This window comes from Haemorhous mexicanus, chromosome 2 (assembly GCF_027477595.1).
Source record: "Haemorhous mexicanus isolate bHaeMex1 chromosome 2, bHaeMex1.pri, whole genome shotgun sequence".
NCBI lineage: Eukaryota > Metazoa > Chordata > Aves > Passeriformes > Fringillidae > Haemorhous > Haemorhous mexicanus.
The window spans coordinates 101,548,044-101,562,517 of NC_082342.1; the positions used below are offsets into that span (position 1 = coordinate 101,548,044).

Consider the following 14,474-nt stretch of genomic DNA (forward strand, 5'->3'; position numbering starts at 1 on the left):
TAGTTCCACTTGCAGAGAAATTTAAAAATAGGGGTGTTTTCAAATATTATTCATTTACGTAAGAAGAAAATCAAAACTAGAAATTTAGGCAGTTATTTTAATGAGACAGAAATACCAGGAAATTTTGGCGGTTTTGATCAAGTTAACAAAAAATAAATGTTTATTAGGTAAGTCAAGAGTTACCCAAAGGTGCATCTCCAGACTAAGGATACTGCACCTGAGAATAACAGAGCATCTATGAGAATCTGAAATAGTTAAATATTTGTACTAAGACAGATATTTATATTTGTTAAAAATACAAAATTTAAACCATGGGATACTGCACTTTAGAACAGAAAACACTCCTAATCTAGTACATACACAGACTCACCATGAGTTTTAGTTATGAAGATCTTGGCTTGCAGGATCAAGCCACTGGCAAAGATCCAGCAACATAATTAATTTAAGTTAGCATAACAAAAGGATCAATAAATCTTCACTGTGAACTATCCAGTTAAACTAGAGAAAGGGCAAGCTCTTATGCATGACTTTTTACTTCTTCTAGCATTGGTTTAAATGTAAATGACTCAAATAATATTTAATTTTATTTTCACATTATTTTGAAGACTATCTTAAGAAAACAAAATGCTGTAGTAAAGAGAGGGTAAAATGGTGTGACTTCAGACACAATGAAATTTAGATGAAGCAGAGGTACTTGGTATGACACCGATTTTTCTTTGATGGCTCTATCTCTTCGACTCAAGAAAAGCAAAATTCTAAATCCTGTATGGAGGAGATAATGTAGCAATATTTTGATGTAGGATAGTTTATTACATAAACAGTATGTACAAATTCTAAACATGAAAATAGTGAGTAAAAGAAATCAGACTATTTACATTTGTATTTTTTTACAAAATGTTTTTACAAGTGTATATTTCTTCTCTAAATAACAGGACAAACACTTAAGACCAATCTTTTTGTATTACATACATAAATAAATATCGACTTTAAATGACTGTTATAGGAACATAATTTCTACAGCCAATTTGGGTAACAGAGAAGCATTTGTTACCTTTACTACAATATAATTAAGTAAAAAGGAAAAAATTTACATATAGAGCTCTGTTAATTACTTTGTAAATAGTACCTTACTAGTATATCAGTAGAGGTAATAGTCGTTACATTTCATGCCCACAACTGAACAATGAGTTTTGGCATGCAAACCCACATATAATCATCAACATCTGCAGGTATCCATTTACATTTTTTTAAATAAAGGGTTTTCTTAATCATTGAAAACTACATGCAACAGATTATTAGTAGCATATTCCTGGTTAAAATGCACAAGTTTTGCATAACATTATTTTTAGTAATTGATGTTCACAGGTACTGATCAAAAGGGTAGGAACATACTTGGCACATAGTATAAGAAAATGAATTAATAAATAAGTCAATATCACTATGACATTTACATATACACAAAAATAAAAATTTTTATGGTGTTTTACACAAAATTTAGAACTGTCTGGTTCCCCCACTTTGTTTTACAAGGCCCTGATTTAAGACATTACTCAAACAAACTCTGACATCCATGCTTGATGCTTGATTTGCAGCATCACTAAAGCTTGTTCTTAACTGCACAGGTTTACTTCCATGCCACAGACTTCCTTTGTGCCAACCTTCCTGAATCAGGACCTGCTTATTGGAAACTCTCCCTGACTCCAGCTGGGAGCATGAAGATGAAAGTACTGTGAAATAAATTGACTCAGCATCAAGGTTTCTAGACAGTTCTGCTAGTAACAATTAGCAGACTTGCCAAATTCCCACTCACATTAGACATTACTTTGGTGTGACCACGCCAAATATCAATGTCAATGTCAGCATTGCCACACCAGGTCCTCAGCTCCTTCTGAAGCCATTAAGTTGAGGATGTTCAGCATTTCAAGAATCAGACTTCTTACTTATTGTCTGTGTGCTGTATTCTTAATGAATATTCAAGTTGGTACACACATGGATGATACAGCACAAGTTCTGTCTTATTTTCTCCTGCTCTATAAACAACTCAAAAATGGTCAAAAAAAAAGATATAACAAGAAAAAAACAGCTTCTTCTTCTACAAAAATCACCAACAAACAAAAAAATCACTTCACAAAGCAGTTAGCAAAAATAGCATAATCTTATAATTCTCCTTTAAGAAATAAAGATAAACAAAATGCATCCTGAATTCAACTGACAAATCCATCAGAACCGTACACAGTAAATAATACATTAGTGTAAAGGTGCAGGGTATCTTAAAACATCCCAATATCTCTAATATCCTCCCAATATTAACTCTGAATTACACAACATCATTAGAGAAAATAAATCTTTAACTAGGGAATTAAGTAGCAAATTGCAACTCTATTGCTGATTAAATGTTTAATGTGGCTTAGTCTAGAAAATTAGGACAATACCCTGTGTGATTCAGCAAACAAAGCTTTAGAATTAGGCACTAAAAACTTCAAATCTGTACTGCTAATTTAAAAAAAATAATCAGAAAATCACTCACAGCTGGGAATTTAACATCCATGCATGAGCTTTGTTGACTTTGTATTTTTCATTTTTGATTTGGAGGGTGACTTGAAAGATGAGTTGATAAGATCATTTGAAGGATCATAAAAGGAAAAAAATAATTTACATCTTAGTGGACTCAATATAATACACTTGACCACTAGATTTCTACTTTCAAGTTTTGGTTTTGATCAATCTAGTTCAGAAGGGAAAACCTCTCAGTGTTCTTCAAAAGTCCACTGTTACTTTGAACAGAAGAATGCCTCAGAGAGAATGGCATCAGCAAACAGTAACCAGTTGGATTCTTCTCAGAAGGATGATTTCATGAGGACTCAGGGCTCCTAACTTCCTGCTTATCTCCCGTGAATTGGCATCATTGTAGCAAAGACCAACATCTATTCTTTCTTTACAGTGTCACAATGAATGAAATGTAATTTCATTAACATTAATCAAGTCACTGTCAGTTTGATCCAGCACAAGTAGAACAGACTGTGATTGAAAGGTTTAGACAGAATTCTTCTGAGAAGACTGAGGTGATTACTTTCCCCAATCCTGCTGATCCAGCAAACACCACAAAGATCACTTCTAGACTCATCTATGCCCTGTGCAATCCAAATGTGAAAGCAGTGCTGCACACCAGTCCAATGCAAATTCTGTTTTCTTTGTGAAAACTTACACTGAAACACTTTCATCCTGACAAAAATATCTCAGACTTTGGCATTCTAAGAAAACTGAAAATAAACCTTTATACTACAGATTTTTGGAATAAGAGATCATCTGCTAATTTGCTAATGTATTTTGGAAAACAGAGGAAGGAATTCAAAGCACCATAGCCTCTAATATATTTTAAGCTATTGTTAAAGGCCTTTGCAAACCATGTAGCAATAGAAAAAGTCTGGGAAAAGTCTTGGTAACTGAGTGAATATCAAAAAAGACAGCAAGCAAAATAGAAAAAGAATGCAAAAGAGCCCTTTAAAACTGAAGGTAAAATTCTAAAAAAATTATAATGAGCAAGTGATCAGAAATTAATGCAGTTTCCTTCCCCTCTGTGGCATAAATGCTGTAAACTTCAGTATAGACAAACTGAATATTTTGTCAACATTCTACTATGATAAACACAGCTCTAATCCTCAGTTTCAGATAGGTATTTCTTCATATCTGCTTTTTCACAGAACAGTTTGTCATCAAGACAAGGGAAATACATGTACCACTAATGTCCAAGCTCCTCTTATTGAATATCTCAGAAAAATATCAAGCACAGATGAGTCTGCATCATCTGCTGCTAGGAAAAGTGGCCACTTTGTCCAGTTGGAGTCAAGTTTAGAGGTGCATTAGTCTGATGTGATCATTCAAGGAGCAACGGAAATGGTGCCAAAGAATTCAGGAGCACTTTGAACATCTTGAACATTAAGAGCTGATTATGGGTATTTGTATGGATGTTTATTGGCAGATACTTTCCACCCTCCCAATAATAAATCCAAGCAGTTTCTGTTTACTATTGAGACATGTGTCTCTGTGTGACAAATTATTCTAGACAGCTTATATTGCACAATAAGGCAATACGAATTCCCTTATGGTTAAAAAGGGCACCCTTCTGTCTAAATTTGAAAAATGAATTCAAATAAACTATAAGCCAATGTTTTCCAGATGCCAGAATATTGTCACATAATTCTTTCTGTAAGCAGAACAGCAAAATAGAGCCAATACATCCATCCTTCTGTTCTAAAGATCCACAGGGAAAAGAAATATGTGCATCAAAATTCAAAGCCAAAAAGTAGCTATACAGCTACTATAATAATAAATGTGCCTCAGAATTTCAGTTTCTAAAACTTTAATGTTAACTATTCAGATTTTTAACTAGAAAACTGGTATTTGTATTCAAGATAATATCACACCTTGAAATATTATGTATCAAAAAATTGTGAGATTTTAAAAGTTACCCTTCTAGGACCTATCAATTAATTGCATTCATTGCAATAAATTTTAAACAATTCTATTAACTGTAATTTGCCTCTCTACAATGGTATTTCTATCCTGTATATCCTTTAACTATTAACTATATTAATAGAAGATCTACATGATAGAACATTACCACTTCACCCAGATAGGTAATGCATATATATATATATCCTCATCCTCCTCCATGGTGACACTACAATTATTAAAAACTGGGTATTTCAGGGTTTCTGCTACTGGTATTTATTTTACTTATGTGGTTATTTCAGACAAATTGAGATATTCTTTAATAGCAAAACACACTAGACCTTAAATTGGTGACAGGCTGGGCTTTAAGTAAAATAGATAATTTAAATCCATTAATGAGAACATTTTTCAAAAGTATGTATGCATCACAGGACCTTGCAAATAGTAACACTGAATTCAAGAAGAGAAAAATCTGTATACACTGCACCGTTTTAACCTACTTTAAACACAGATTATGAAAACATTATAATGAACAATATAATGAATATTTTCTCACAGGTGTTGAGTTGGATGTGGTCTTCAGTTGAATAGTGCTGGTACTGAAATGATACTTGCTGTATGACTCATCCTGGTCATGGTGCAAACATAATTCTTCACGTCTAAACTACAGAGAAGTAGATACAGATCGTACAGGATGGTAACTCCCATTGGAAAACTGGGTTCATTGCTCCAACAGATGTGCTGTTACCCAGCCCTCATTTGGGAGCTCAGTTTTTTCCCCTCAGTTATTTGTATAATCACCTGAAACAGTCTAATATTTCTCTGGGGATGGCTTGTAGTGATGTGGATGATGCTGCTTCAGATGAGGTCCTAAACAAAAGAACAGGAAATTATGCAGGTATCAAACCCTGGATACGTAATGCCAACATGTATCCATACTGAAAAGGCTTTGTGAGACCTTCAGCTTTCAATCCTTCAGCTTAAAAAAAGCTGAGTCTGTGCTGGCAACTATGTGTATGTTCAGTCCAGGCAACTTTAGTGGGCCTTTAAAAGGACAAAAATATTCAAGCAGACAGATTTTGAACTAATTGTATTTTTTTTTTTTTTACTTGGCATTGCAATACTGCCCTGTACTTTCCAGAAACACAGGAAGTGCTGGAAATGGCCATTAAGGGGTTTGGCTTTCTTTAGAAATATGTTTAAGCTCTATCTATGCTGGACTGACTGAACCCAGAAAAATCTGATCTTGAAAGCTATGCAATCCTCCAGGCTGCACCTGGTGGACAGACCAACTTTGAATCCCAAATGCTATAGGCATAAGCCAAAGATCTGTGGCTGCAACAAATGGCAAATGTTAGACCACAGAAACTGAGTGAGAGAAAGACTGGATTTGCTGATGGACAGTCATCAGGGGGAAAAAAACCCAGTATTTTCACACATCTTAAGTTTATGGAAGGCTACTGGAATCAGTAAAAGCTCTAAGGCTTGAGAAAGGCTTCCACTTTTTACATGTGGAAGGCTGAAATTCTGTAACATGTTCTGAGCAGCTGTCAGGAGAGTGCAGTGCTTACTGTGGGGTGCAAATGGAGGAAGGTCGGGCGTGCGGAAGGATTTAATGGTGGCTGGCCCTTCCCCACCAGTCGTCAGCACCTGAACTTCCAAGCGGTACAGCATGGAGGGCCTCAGGTTGGGCACGGTGAGTACGTAGTGGTCCTAAAAAGAAACACATCAATTCTCACACCACTGAAAAATAAAACAGAGTTGATCTGCTCACACACATCAGTGGTTTAAACAGGTCCTCTCACTGTCAGCCACCACAGATTATTTCCATAGAATTCCATTAAAAGGATTTAACGTATGCATCACGTGCATACGAGCGAGCGTGTTTTGAATTTTTTGCCTGCCATTCCCTTTGAACAGACACATTTTTTACCATAATACTATATGTACAAGGTCCAAGTCGTTACAGACTTTTGTGGAAAGTGTGCTGATCACATTAGTGATGTGCTCATCACTAAAAATGAATCAAAATATATTGTCCTAACCATTCTTTTCAACAAACATGTTCATTACATCAACTTGTTTTTATTTTGGATTTGCATGTGGATTGTACTAATTGGTAATTTAAGTAGTGGCTGGCCTGGGGCCACTTCTGCAGCTTGTGGGAAAAAAAGGGTGACCACACTAATTTCAGATTTGTCCCAATTACACCATAAGAATTTGCCTTCTGCTCTTAAGGCATCATTTACAGCATGATGGATTCACTTTGCACTGCTCCATACCTTTTGTTGTCACTTAGACATGTGCTAAATAATGTCAAAGTAATTTCATAGAAACTTTCGCATGGGAATACATCTAGCTAAAGACTCACAGATATTAAGGAATCAGAAGTCATTCATCTAAACTAAAATCAAAACTATAAATCAAAGCATCATCTGCATTAAGTTGGAACAAATCACTCATCTTATTTCAAGCTGCAAAGGCCCAGGTCCAGGAAGGGGATACCTGGAGAAGGGATGCTGGACAGTGAGGGCAACAGGGTGTTCCTGCCACCAGCCAGGCTGGTCTGGCCAGGAATCCACAGGACAGGTGATTCTGGTTGGCACTGCACCTGCCCCACGAGGGGAAGCCCAAGCACATTGTGGGAATAACTTTGATTATTCCTGTGGGATAATTTGCTGCTACTGCCAGAGCAGACAGTAAAGGGGAAAGGAGAGAGAGAAAAAGTGGGGAAAAACATGTTGTTTTCCTGGTAAATTAGCACATATTCTGAGACTGGACTGCCTTTAACAGACCTGGCTGAAGCTGTTCCAATCATATAAAATCCTGCGTGGGAAGGCAGAGAGAAGAGTGCATACACTGCACTTGTACACTCACTCTGCTCATTCAGGTGCTCCTCCAGCAGTTGGACCCTGTGCATTTCAGCCCTGGTTGTGTAAATACTACATTTTTAGTAGCATTTACACACCCTAAATTTTGGTGGTTTCTGAGGGACAGAAGACACTATTTCAACTCAAATCAGAAGCTTCTGCAAGTTTACCAGGTATAAATAGACAGATACATACAGTGATAGATAGATACATACAGTGATAGACAGATACATACAGTGATAGATAATTAAAGGTATCTCCAGGATCTGCAGTTTAAAATGTTTGATGTATCATCAAGAATAGTAGCCATGCTTTGTATCTCCATCAAAGAGGAAAAATTAAGTACTTCCTGCTCCAACTTACCTGCAGAACCAGTGTTTGGCATCTGTAACACCACTAAACATTACAAATGAGGAACAGACACACAAGCTTAGGGAGACACTGGCAAAAGAAAGTAAGAAACAACTTACTGCTGGCAGTATCTGTGACTGGGAAATGATGCTGTTGGGTAAACTGTTCTGCCGGCTCTCTGTGGTCACTTCTGCCCAAGTGACTTGAAACCCTGTCATGGGCTGGTGAAGGTCTGCCTTAGATATCTTCCAGGAAAAATGACCAGTGATGTTACCTTCCTGAACAATGAAAGATGCAGACAGGTTCTCGGGTTTGGCCAACACTTTGGGTAGAACTGGCACTAGAAATTTGGAAAGCAAAAAAAGATAAGCTGAACTTTTACAGATAATCTTCAATAATATTCATTTAATTTCAGAAATCAAGGTCAGGCAGAGCTTTATTTCTATTGTTACACAGGATGCAGGCAGCTTTCCACCACCACATTTTCAGTGGTAACCAAAAACCTATGTTTGATATATTCCACTGTCATTTTGGACCAAACTCAAACTTCATATGAAATGCTCTCAGCTGCAGGTACAGAAAAGAAAGCTATGGCATGTACAGACCTAAGAGCCTCATTCACAGGGAGCCATTCTCCTGCTCCTCATATTTCAGAATACCCACAAGTTATTTCAGACTGCAAGTTCTGGGACCACAAGAAAATGCACAGGGTAGCACAGAACTCCATAATTCAGCCAAAGATTAAAAGTCATGCACTAAAACTGTAGTACAAGTTAATTGGGGCACTCTGATTAGGGGAAAGTCAGACCTGAGTTACAATTGCCCAGGAAGGCTGTAATGCTGGAAACTGTCAGGACAGGCATTAAGGAAATGGCAGTGAAGGCCAGCAGGGTGCTGGGTGATTTATGGAGCATGGGGGTACCCTTGGGAACAGGAGGGACTCAAGGTGAGAGGGCTTCCCTCCAGCCAGAGAGAGAGGTATCCACATTTGGCAGTGCAAAGCCAAGGCTGACCACAGAGGTCCTGTCCAACTAATATCTGCATAATTCTGCAACTTCAATAACCCTCTAGTTACACATTGTGACAGTGCTGGAAAAGATAAGAAGGCCTGTATTTCTTATTTAAGAGCAGAATTAACCTAAACAAAATCAAACTGAAAAAGCAGCTTGCATCTACATCAAAACATTAAAAAAATAGGTCCCACCACCATAATTATGTTTACAGTTATCCTCCATCATTACAATAAATACAATGGGGAAACATTCTTCCTTACAAAAAAACCCAACCATGCCATTACAGATATTATTGTATGTCCACTACGATTACTCTTAATTGATAAAACAGTAATAATGTACTGGCCAAAATGGATACTGTTGTGTATTTCTGTTGATTGTCACATAAGCATTAGTGGTATTTTTATTTGCTTTGAATCTCTAATTTTCTATCCTAAAACTGCTTTTTAAGACTCTCTTTTGGTGATTATAAATGCTTTTGGAACTATTTGGTAGTTCTCCAGATCATGCCTTACCTCCTTCAGCAGGACAATTAATGTGCTTGTGTTTTTTTTCTTTAAATGCAGAGCAAGGTGGGGTAACAAAGAAAGTACTCTCAGCCTTAAAACGACCTTTAGATTTTGCAGGCAGAACAGTTACTTTGTATTTGCATGAAAATGACAGGTCCTTCAGAATAATGTAGTTTTCCTACAACAAGAAAAACAAAAAGATCACATGCTGCAAATAGAGCCCAAAGGAAAAAAAAAATAAAGAAGAACAAATTGAAAAATAACTTTGGCAAAAGATGAAAAGTTCTCTCCACAAAAATATTTTCCTGGATGCTTAACACATGCCAATGTGGTTTTAACTCAGAGAAGAAAGCAAGTATTGTCAATGTCATGATTCTTTTCAGTAGTAAAATATATTAGCATGGCATTTGAATATGTCCTTCAATTCCCAGTTCCTTTGACACATGGCATCAAAGCCACTGACTTCTAATATTTAGAACAGTCTCTGAGAATGATGGCAGTGGGGGTAGCAATGGGAGGCTGTAAATGCTAATCGAATTAAAGAAATGTAAGAAAGCTGAGTTAAGCTGCAGTAAATGACAGGCTTCATCTATGTTTAACTTTTTAAAAGCACATTTAAAGTCAGCATAGCATTATGGATGCATATTTTTCCACTTGAGTACATTAAGTACATTGAGGACATTACTTCTATATTTTTATCAGGAAGAAAAACTCCACAGCTAAATACGAAGCAGAAGTCTCTATTTAAGGACATTGAGTGGAGAAGAAAACTTTACACAAAGTGTAAGTGTCCTTCTAATTTCTTACCATTGTCTGAAGTACTTTTGAAAATTACAGTCTGAAAGCTTTACCACAAATCATATACAAAAAAAATGTTGGGTTGGTTGGCTTTTATCCTGAAAAAAATCTCTAATAATATGTTACTGGCTAAGGTCAGAAGTCTTTCACTACTTTCTGGATCTCTAATTCCCTTTAGAATCACTAATTTTCCATGTTCTTCTGCATAATTCCATCTTTTTTCTAATTGCAAATTAGTCTAACCTCCACTTGGAAGGTCATTTTCACAGGACATACAAATTGGGCTGAGACTGGACTCCCTGCCTTCCACCTGCTGGGAGAGTGGTCCAACAGGTTTGATGTCTCCTTAAAATTGTGACAGGACTATTTTTATTCATCATGACAGATTGGATGAATTACCATGAAATGACTGGAAATAGGAAAAAAAAAGGAAATAAATTCATTAATCCCACAATGCATTTGGACAGATGTCCAAACAGTCTTTCCTGACCTCTAGTGGAAATGAACTTCTTAAATGTTAAGTTTTTCCCATCTCCATAACATTATGTCAAAACAAATTTTTAAATCCACCTCTAATTTGTGCTTTGCTGACCCCATGAAGCAGTAAATCTTACAAGCAAACAACATCCTGTGTGAGAAATCATGTCTTTTGATTTACTCTTTTACATGACATTAACACCCCTGAATTGGTGGGGTAGTACAGAGCAGGGTAAGAAGGAAAGGTGAATTGTGATTTTGTCCACTCTGCATAACACACTGAATCAGTTCTGATGCTCCAATCACATTACTCTGTTGTTCAAATAATGTGTTATAGAGACAGATGACACTAGATTGCCAGCAAGTTGAGCAGGAAGTAGTGCCACTGCAATTTATATTTGGGCTGCCATGTACTTACATGGAGCTTTTCTCCCCATCTGATATCTGTTTGACTTCCAGATTTAATATCTAGTATTTGTCACCTACAGTCCCCCTTTTCTTATCTATAATTCTCCTCAGGGAGAATAATCACCTGAAACTCATCTGCATGTCTAAAAGAAAACCTGGTTTATTAATTACTATTATTAGTGTTCAGTATTTGCACTGTGCTAAAGTTTTACATTATTAATTGCAGATAAAGCTCTGTGTTCTATATCCTGCAGAGACACAGAAGTACTTAGTTCAGAAGTTTGTCTGGTCTCATTATCTGAATAACAACAAAAACAAATAAAATATTTTAGCCCAGGGTGGATTTAGGAAATCCAAGAAACCCAAAGCCAGTCCAGATGCATAATTTTTATCTTTTGCCAAAGAGGAACATAATAAAGAAAGCATCCTTACTGATCTATCAAACAGGGTATAACACATATTGTGCTGTGTTACAGAACCATCCTTTCTCTTGCTGCCTAGGAACTACTCAGTCAAGCAGAGGGCTGAATGGAGACTTACATAAGTCAGCTCTGTTACTTTCCTAAGTCCTTTGGTGTCATTGTGTGCACAGGACTCCAGTAACCAGTGGACCTGGAATTGATTCATGCTGATATCTAAATGATACAAAAAGAGAGCAAAAGACATATAAGTATGTTTTCACCAAAAGACATAAAAGTACATTTTCACCATTGCAACTCTTCTGGCTTCTCTGGATATAAACAGAAGGAATTTTAAATAGTGTAGGGCTGGAAATTCCTCACTAAGCAATCTTTGATATAATGGAGAAAATATGATACACCAATGAAATTTAAACCTTGTATCAGCTAAAGGAGATAAATAGTGAAATTTCATTTTCATATATGTTACCATATACTGCTTACATTACCAATAAAAAAAGAATTTAAACTGAGCATTAGAAAAAATAATCTCCATGCTGCTACTTCTAATCATCCTGCAAATAATGAGACAGACTGGGTGTCAACTGTCTGACTGTTTATATTGTTAGAGCATTGCAATACTGCTGCCTGGCACTGCTTGAGAAATCTGTGCCTGAAAATATGTGAAAATGCCTGTAAATCCCCAAGCTTTCTTCTTTCAGGATATGCCATAAAACCTTTAGTTCAGTATCTGTCCAAATAAAATTCTAGTCTTGACTCTTATGAATAATACTAAAGGCTTAAGTTTACTCCCATTAAATCAATGACAAAACTTGCTGCAGTACCAACAGTATAAACTTTCAACTTATTTCCAGCTCTTCTAGCTTTTGGTCTAATAATGCCTGAATTAGGAAGCAAAACAAAGAGCAAAAAAGAACTGACAAAAGAAGGAAAACGTTAGGTAGTGCAAGTAGCTCCTGACATTTTTCTGGATTTCACTCTCTATATAGGGGATGCAAAATTATGTCTGTTACTATTAATTAGCTCGGTATGACAGAGTCACTGATGTGCCTGAATGTGGGCTTCAGGAGGGAAAACAAATATCTCTGATGCCTTAAGGGCTGATCTGGTGTTAGACTGCTATGAGCAGTTTGGATTCAGAAGAAAAGGATTGTAAATGAAAGAGAAAATTACTAGTGTAGGAAAGTAGCTGAAATGGCCCCTTGAAATAGATTTTTGCAGTAGCTGTTCTTCATAACAACATATATGCTAATAATTTTTGCAATTTATTTGGAAACAATACTTCCTTTAAAAAGAAATCCAATAAAAAGTACATTTCCTGCTTTGTGATTGTTCCCTCTTATCTAAAATAAAGAAATGGATGTGCTTTTGCATATATCTTCAAGTTTTCCCACTTGATGTGCCTATTGGATGTAGACAAAAACTGACAGTGCATTTGTAAGTAGGCTTCATCTGATTTCATCTCTTCCAGTTGACTCCATTATTAAATAACACCTGCTCAATGATCCTTAAGATCTCTTCTGACCCAAACCATTCTATCATTCTGATTATTTTAAACTATCTTCATGGGGGGACTGCTCTTTGCAAAGCTACGAAATGTGTATTTTTGCTTGTAATACTTTTCACTTGAAATCTATAAATAAATCACTCTCCTTTGGCTAAACATTTATCCAAGCCAATTAAACCTTGTAATTTTCCAAGGGATTGGATGAAACCTCCCTAAGGTAGGTCACAAAATACCAACTGGGAAAGACAAATCCCAAGCACCAAGACCTTACAAGAGCTCAGCATTCAGATATATTGGTGTAGAGGTTTACCAGGCCTCTGCTCAGAAATGTAATTCAAGGTAGAATCACAGAATCATCAGAGGGTTTGGGTTGGAAGAGACTTTAAGGATCCTTCAGTTCCCAACCCCTGCCATGGGCAGGGACATCTCCCACTAGACCAGGCTGCTCAATGCCCCAGACAACCCAGCCCTGTACACTGCCTGGGATGGGAAAGAATATTTCTTCCCAGCTACTGGCACATTGGAATCCTCTTGTATTTTCAGGCAGGTCCACATCCATTAATTATGTAAGCTTCTACTCCCAAATACCTCTTCCTGCCTTCTTACTTCTTTCCTGCATTAGCAAACCCTTAGTAACCCATTTGTAAACACCTGTGGTTTCTGACAAATTCTCTACTTGAAGAAAACAGAAATAGGTTAAAGAAGAATATTGAAAATTAAAAATACATTTAAAAAACTTATCAGCTTGTACTGTATATGTAGGGTGAAGGTTTTCTTAATTATTTTCCTAATTTTATTTGAGCTAATGAATCTTAAATTTGATAGTATTCTGGTAGTCTGATAACAACATACACTGAAATAAGGGGATTTTTTAAATTTTCAGTGCATATGTAAAGGTTATCTGAAAAAGGTTTTTGTATCACATCTACAAGTACATCAACTGTTATAAACTGGAAGGCGTCATGACAGCCAGCAAGACTAAAACTTCTTCAGTTCTCACCTCTATATTTATGATGGCTGTTATCTAAAAAAATGGAAGATATACAGGTTAAATGCCATCTGTTAAAAAAGAGAAATGTAAAAATAATTCTCAACAAAACCCTCCAATTTTCTCCTTTTGAAAAATCTGTCCTGTCACTAAAGTCTGTCTAATACAACAAAATATAACAGAATAAAGTATGAAACACAATAAGGAAGTAGCTCCTACCTGAGACAGAAACTTTTTAAAAACAGGGAAAGGTGGGACATTTTGTGATCAAATAAGCCAGAAGCCTGAAAAACTCAAAATGTATATGCATGCATGAAGTATGCACTTGAAATGACAAGATTGTTTAAGAAATTACCTTTAATATTTTTAAAAGCAAAAGGAGACAAAATCCTTGAAATTATCTAAAAAGCTCAATAAGAAGCTGAGAAAAATTATGAAATTATGCCTTTGTCTTATAAACTTGCTCCTAAAGATCATTACTCTAAAGTTTTATGAAACATTATACAGTTGATTTTGTGTTTACCACACATGCAAGATGCAAAAGAAAAGCTTCTCCCAGCCCTCCTTTCAGCAGTGCACACTGTCCTAGTGAGATCACTGCCATAAATTTTACTGAGATTTTTGGGTTTAGCTGTCCAAGGCAAACTGAGGGATGGGTAAAGGATGAGCTCAAGCTGCATCC

At 36.3% G+C, this 14,474-nt stretch overlaps 1 protein-coding gene across 2 annotated transcripts in view; it reads right to left on the reverse strand.

The window, feature by feature from the left end:
- Positions 1-789: 789 nt before the first annotated feature.
- Positions 790-14,474, reverse strand: part of ANOS1 (anosmin 1) — a 131,899-nt gene continuing 118,214 nt past the window's right edge. The window contains exons 10-14 of one of the 2 annotated variants that reach the window (XM_059839726.1): positions 11,419-11,513; positions 9,202-9,373; positions 7,793-8,013; positions 6,103-6,165; positions 790-5,322 (exon numbers count right to left, since the gene is read on the reverse strand). In XM_059839726.1, the coding sequence (XP_059695709.1) occupies positions 5,311-5,322; positions 6,103-6,165; positions 7,793-8,013; positions 9,202-9,373; positions 11,419-11,513 (563 nt within the window). In that variant the 3' untranslated portion in view covers positions 790-5,310. Of the gene's footprint in view, positions 5,323-6,023; positions 6,166-7,792; positions 8,014-9,201; positions 9,374-11,418; positions 11,514-14,474 lie in introns of both variants that reach the window. The other variant, XM_059839725.1, reaches the window with a different exon arrangement.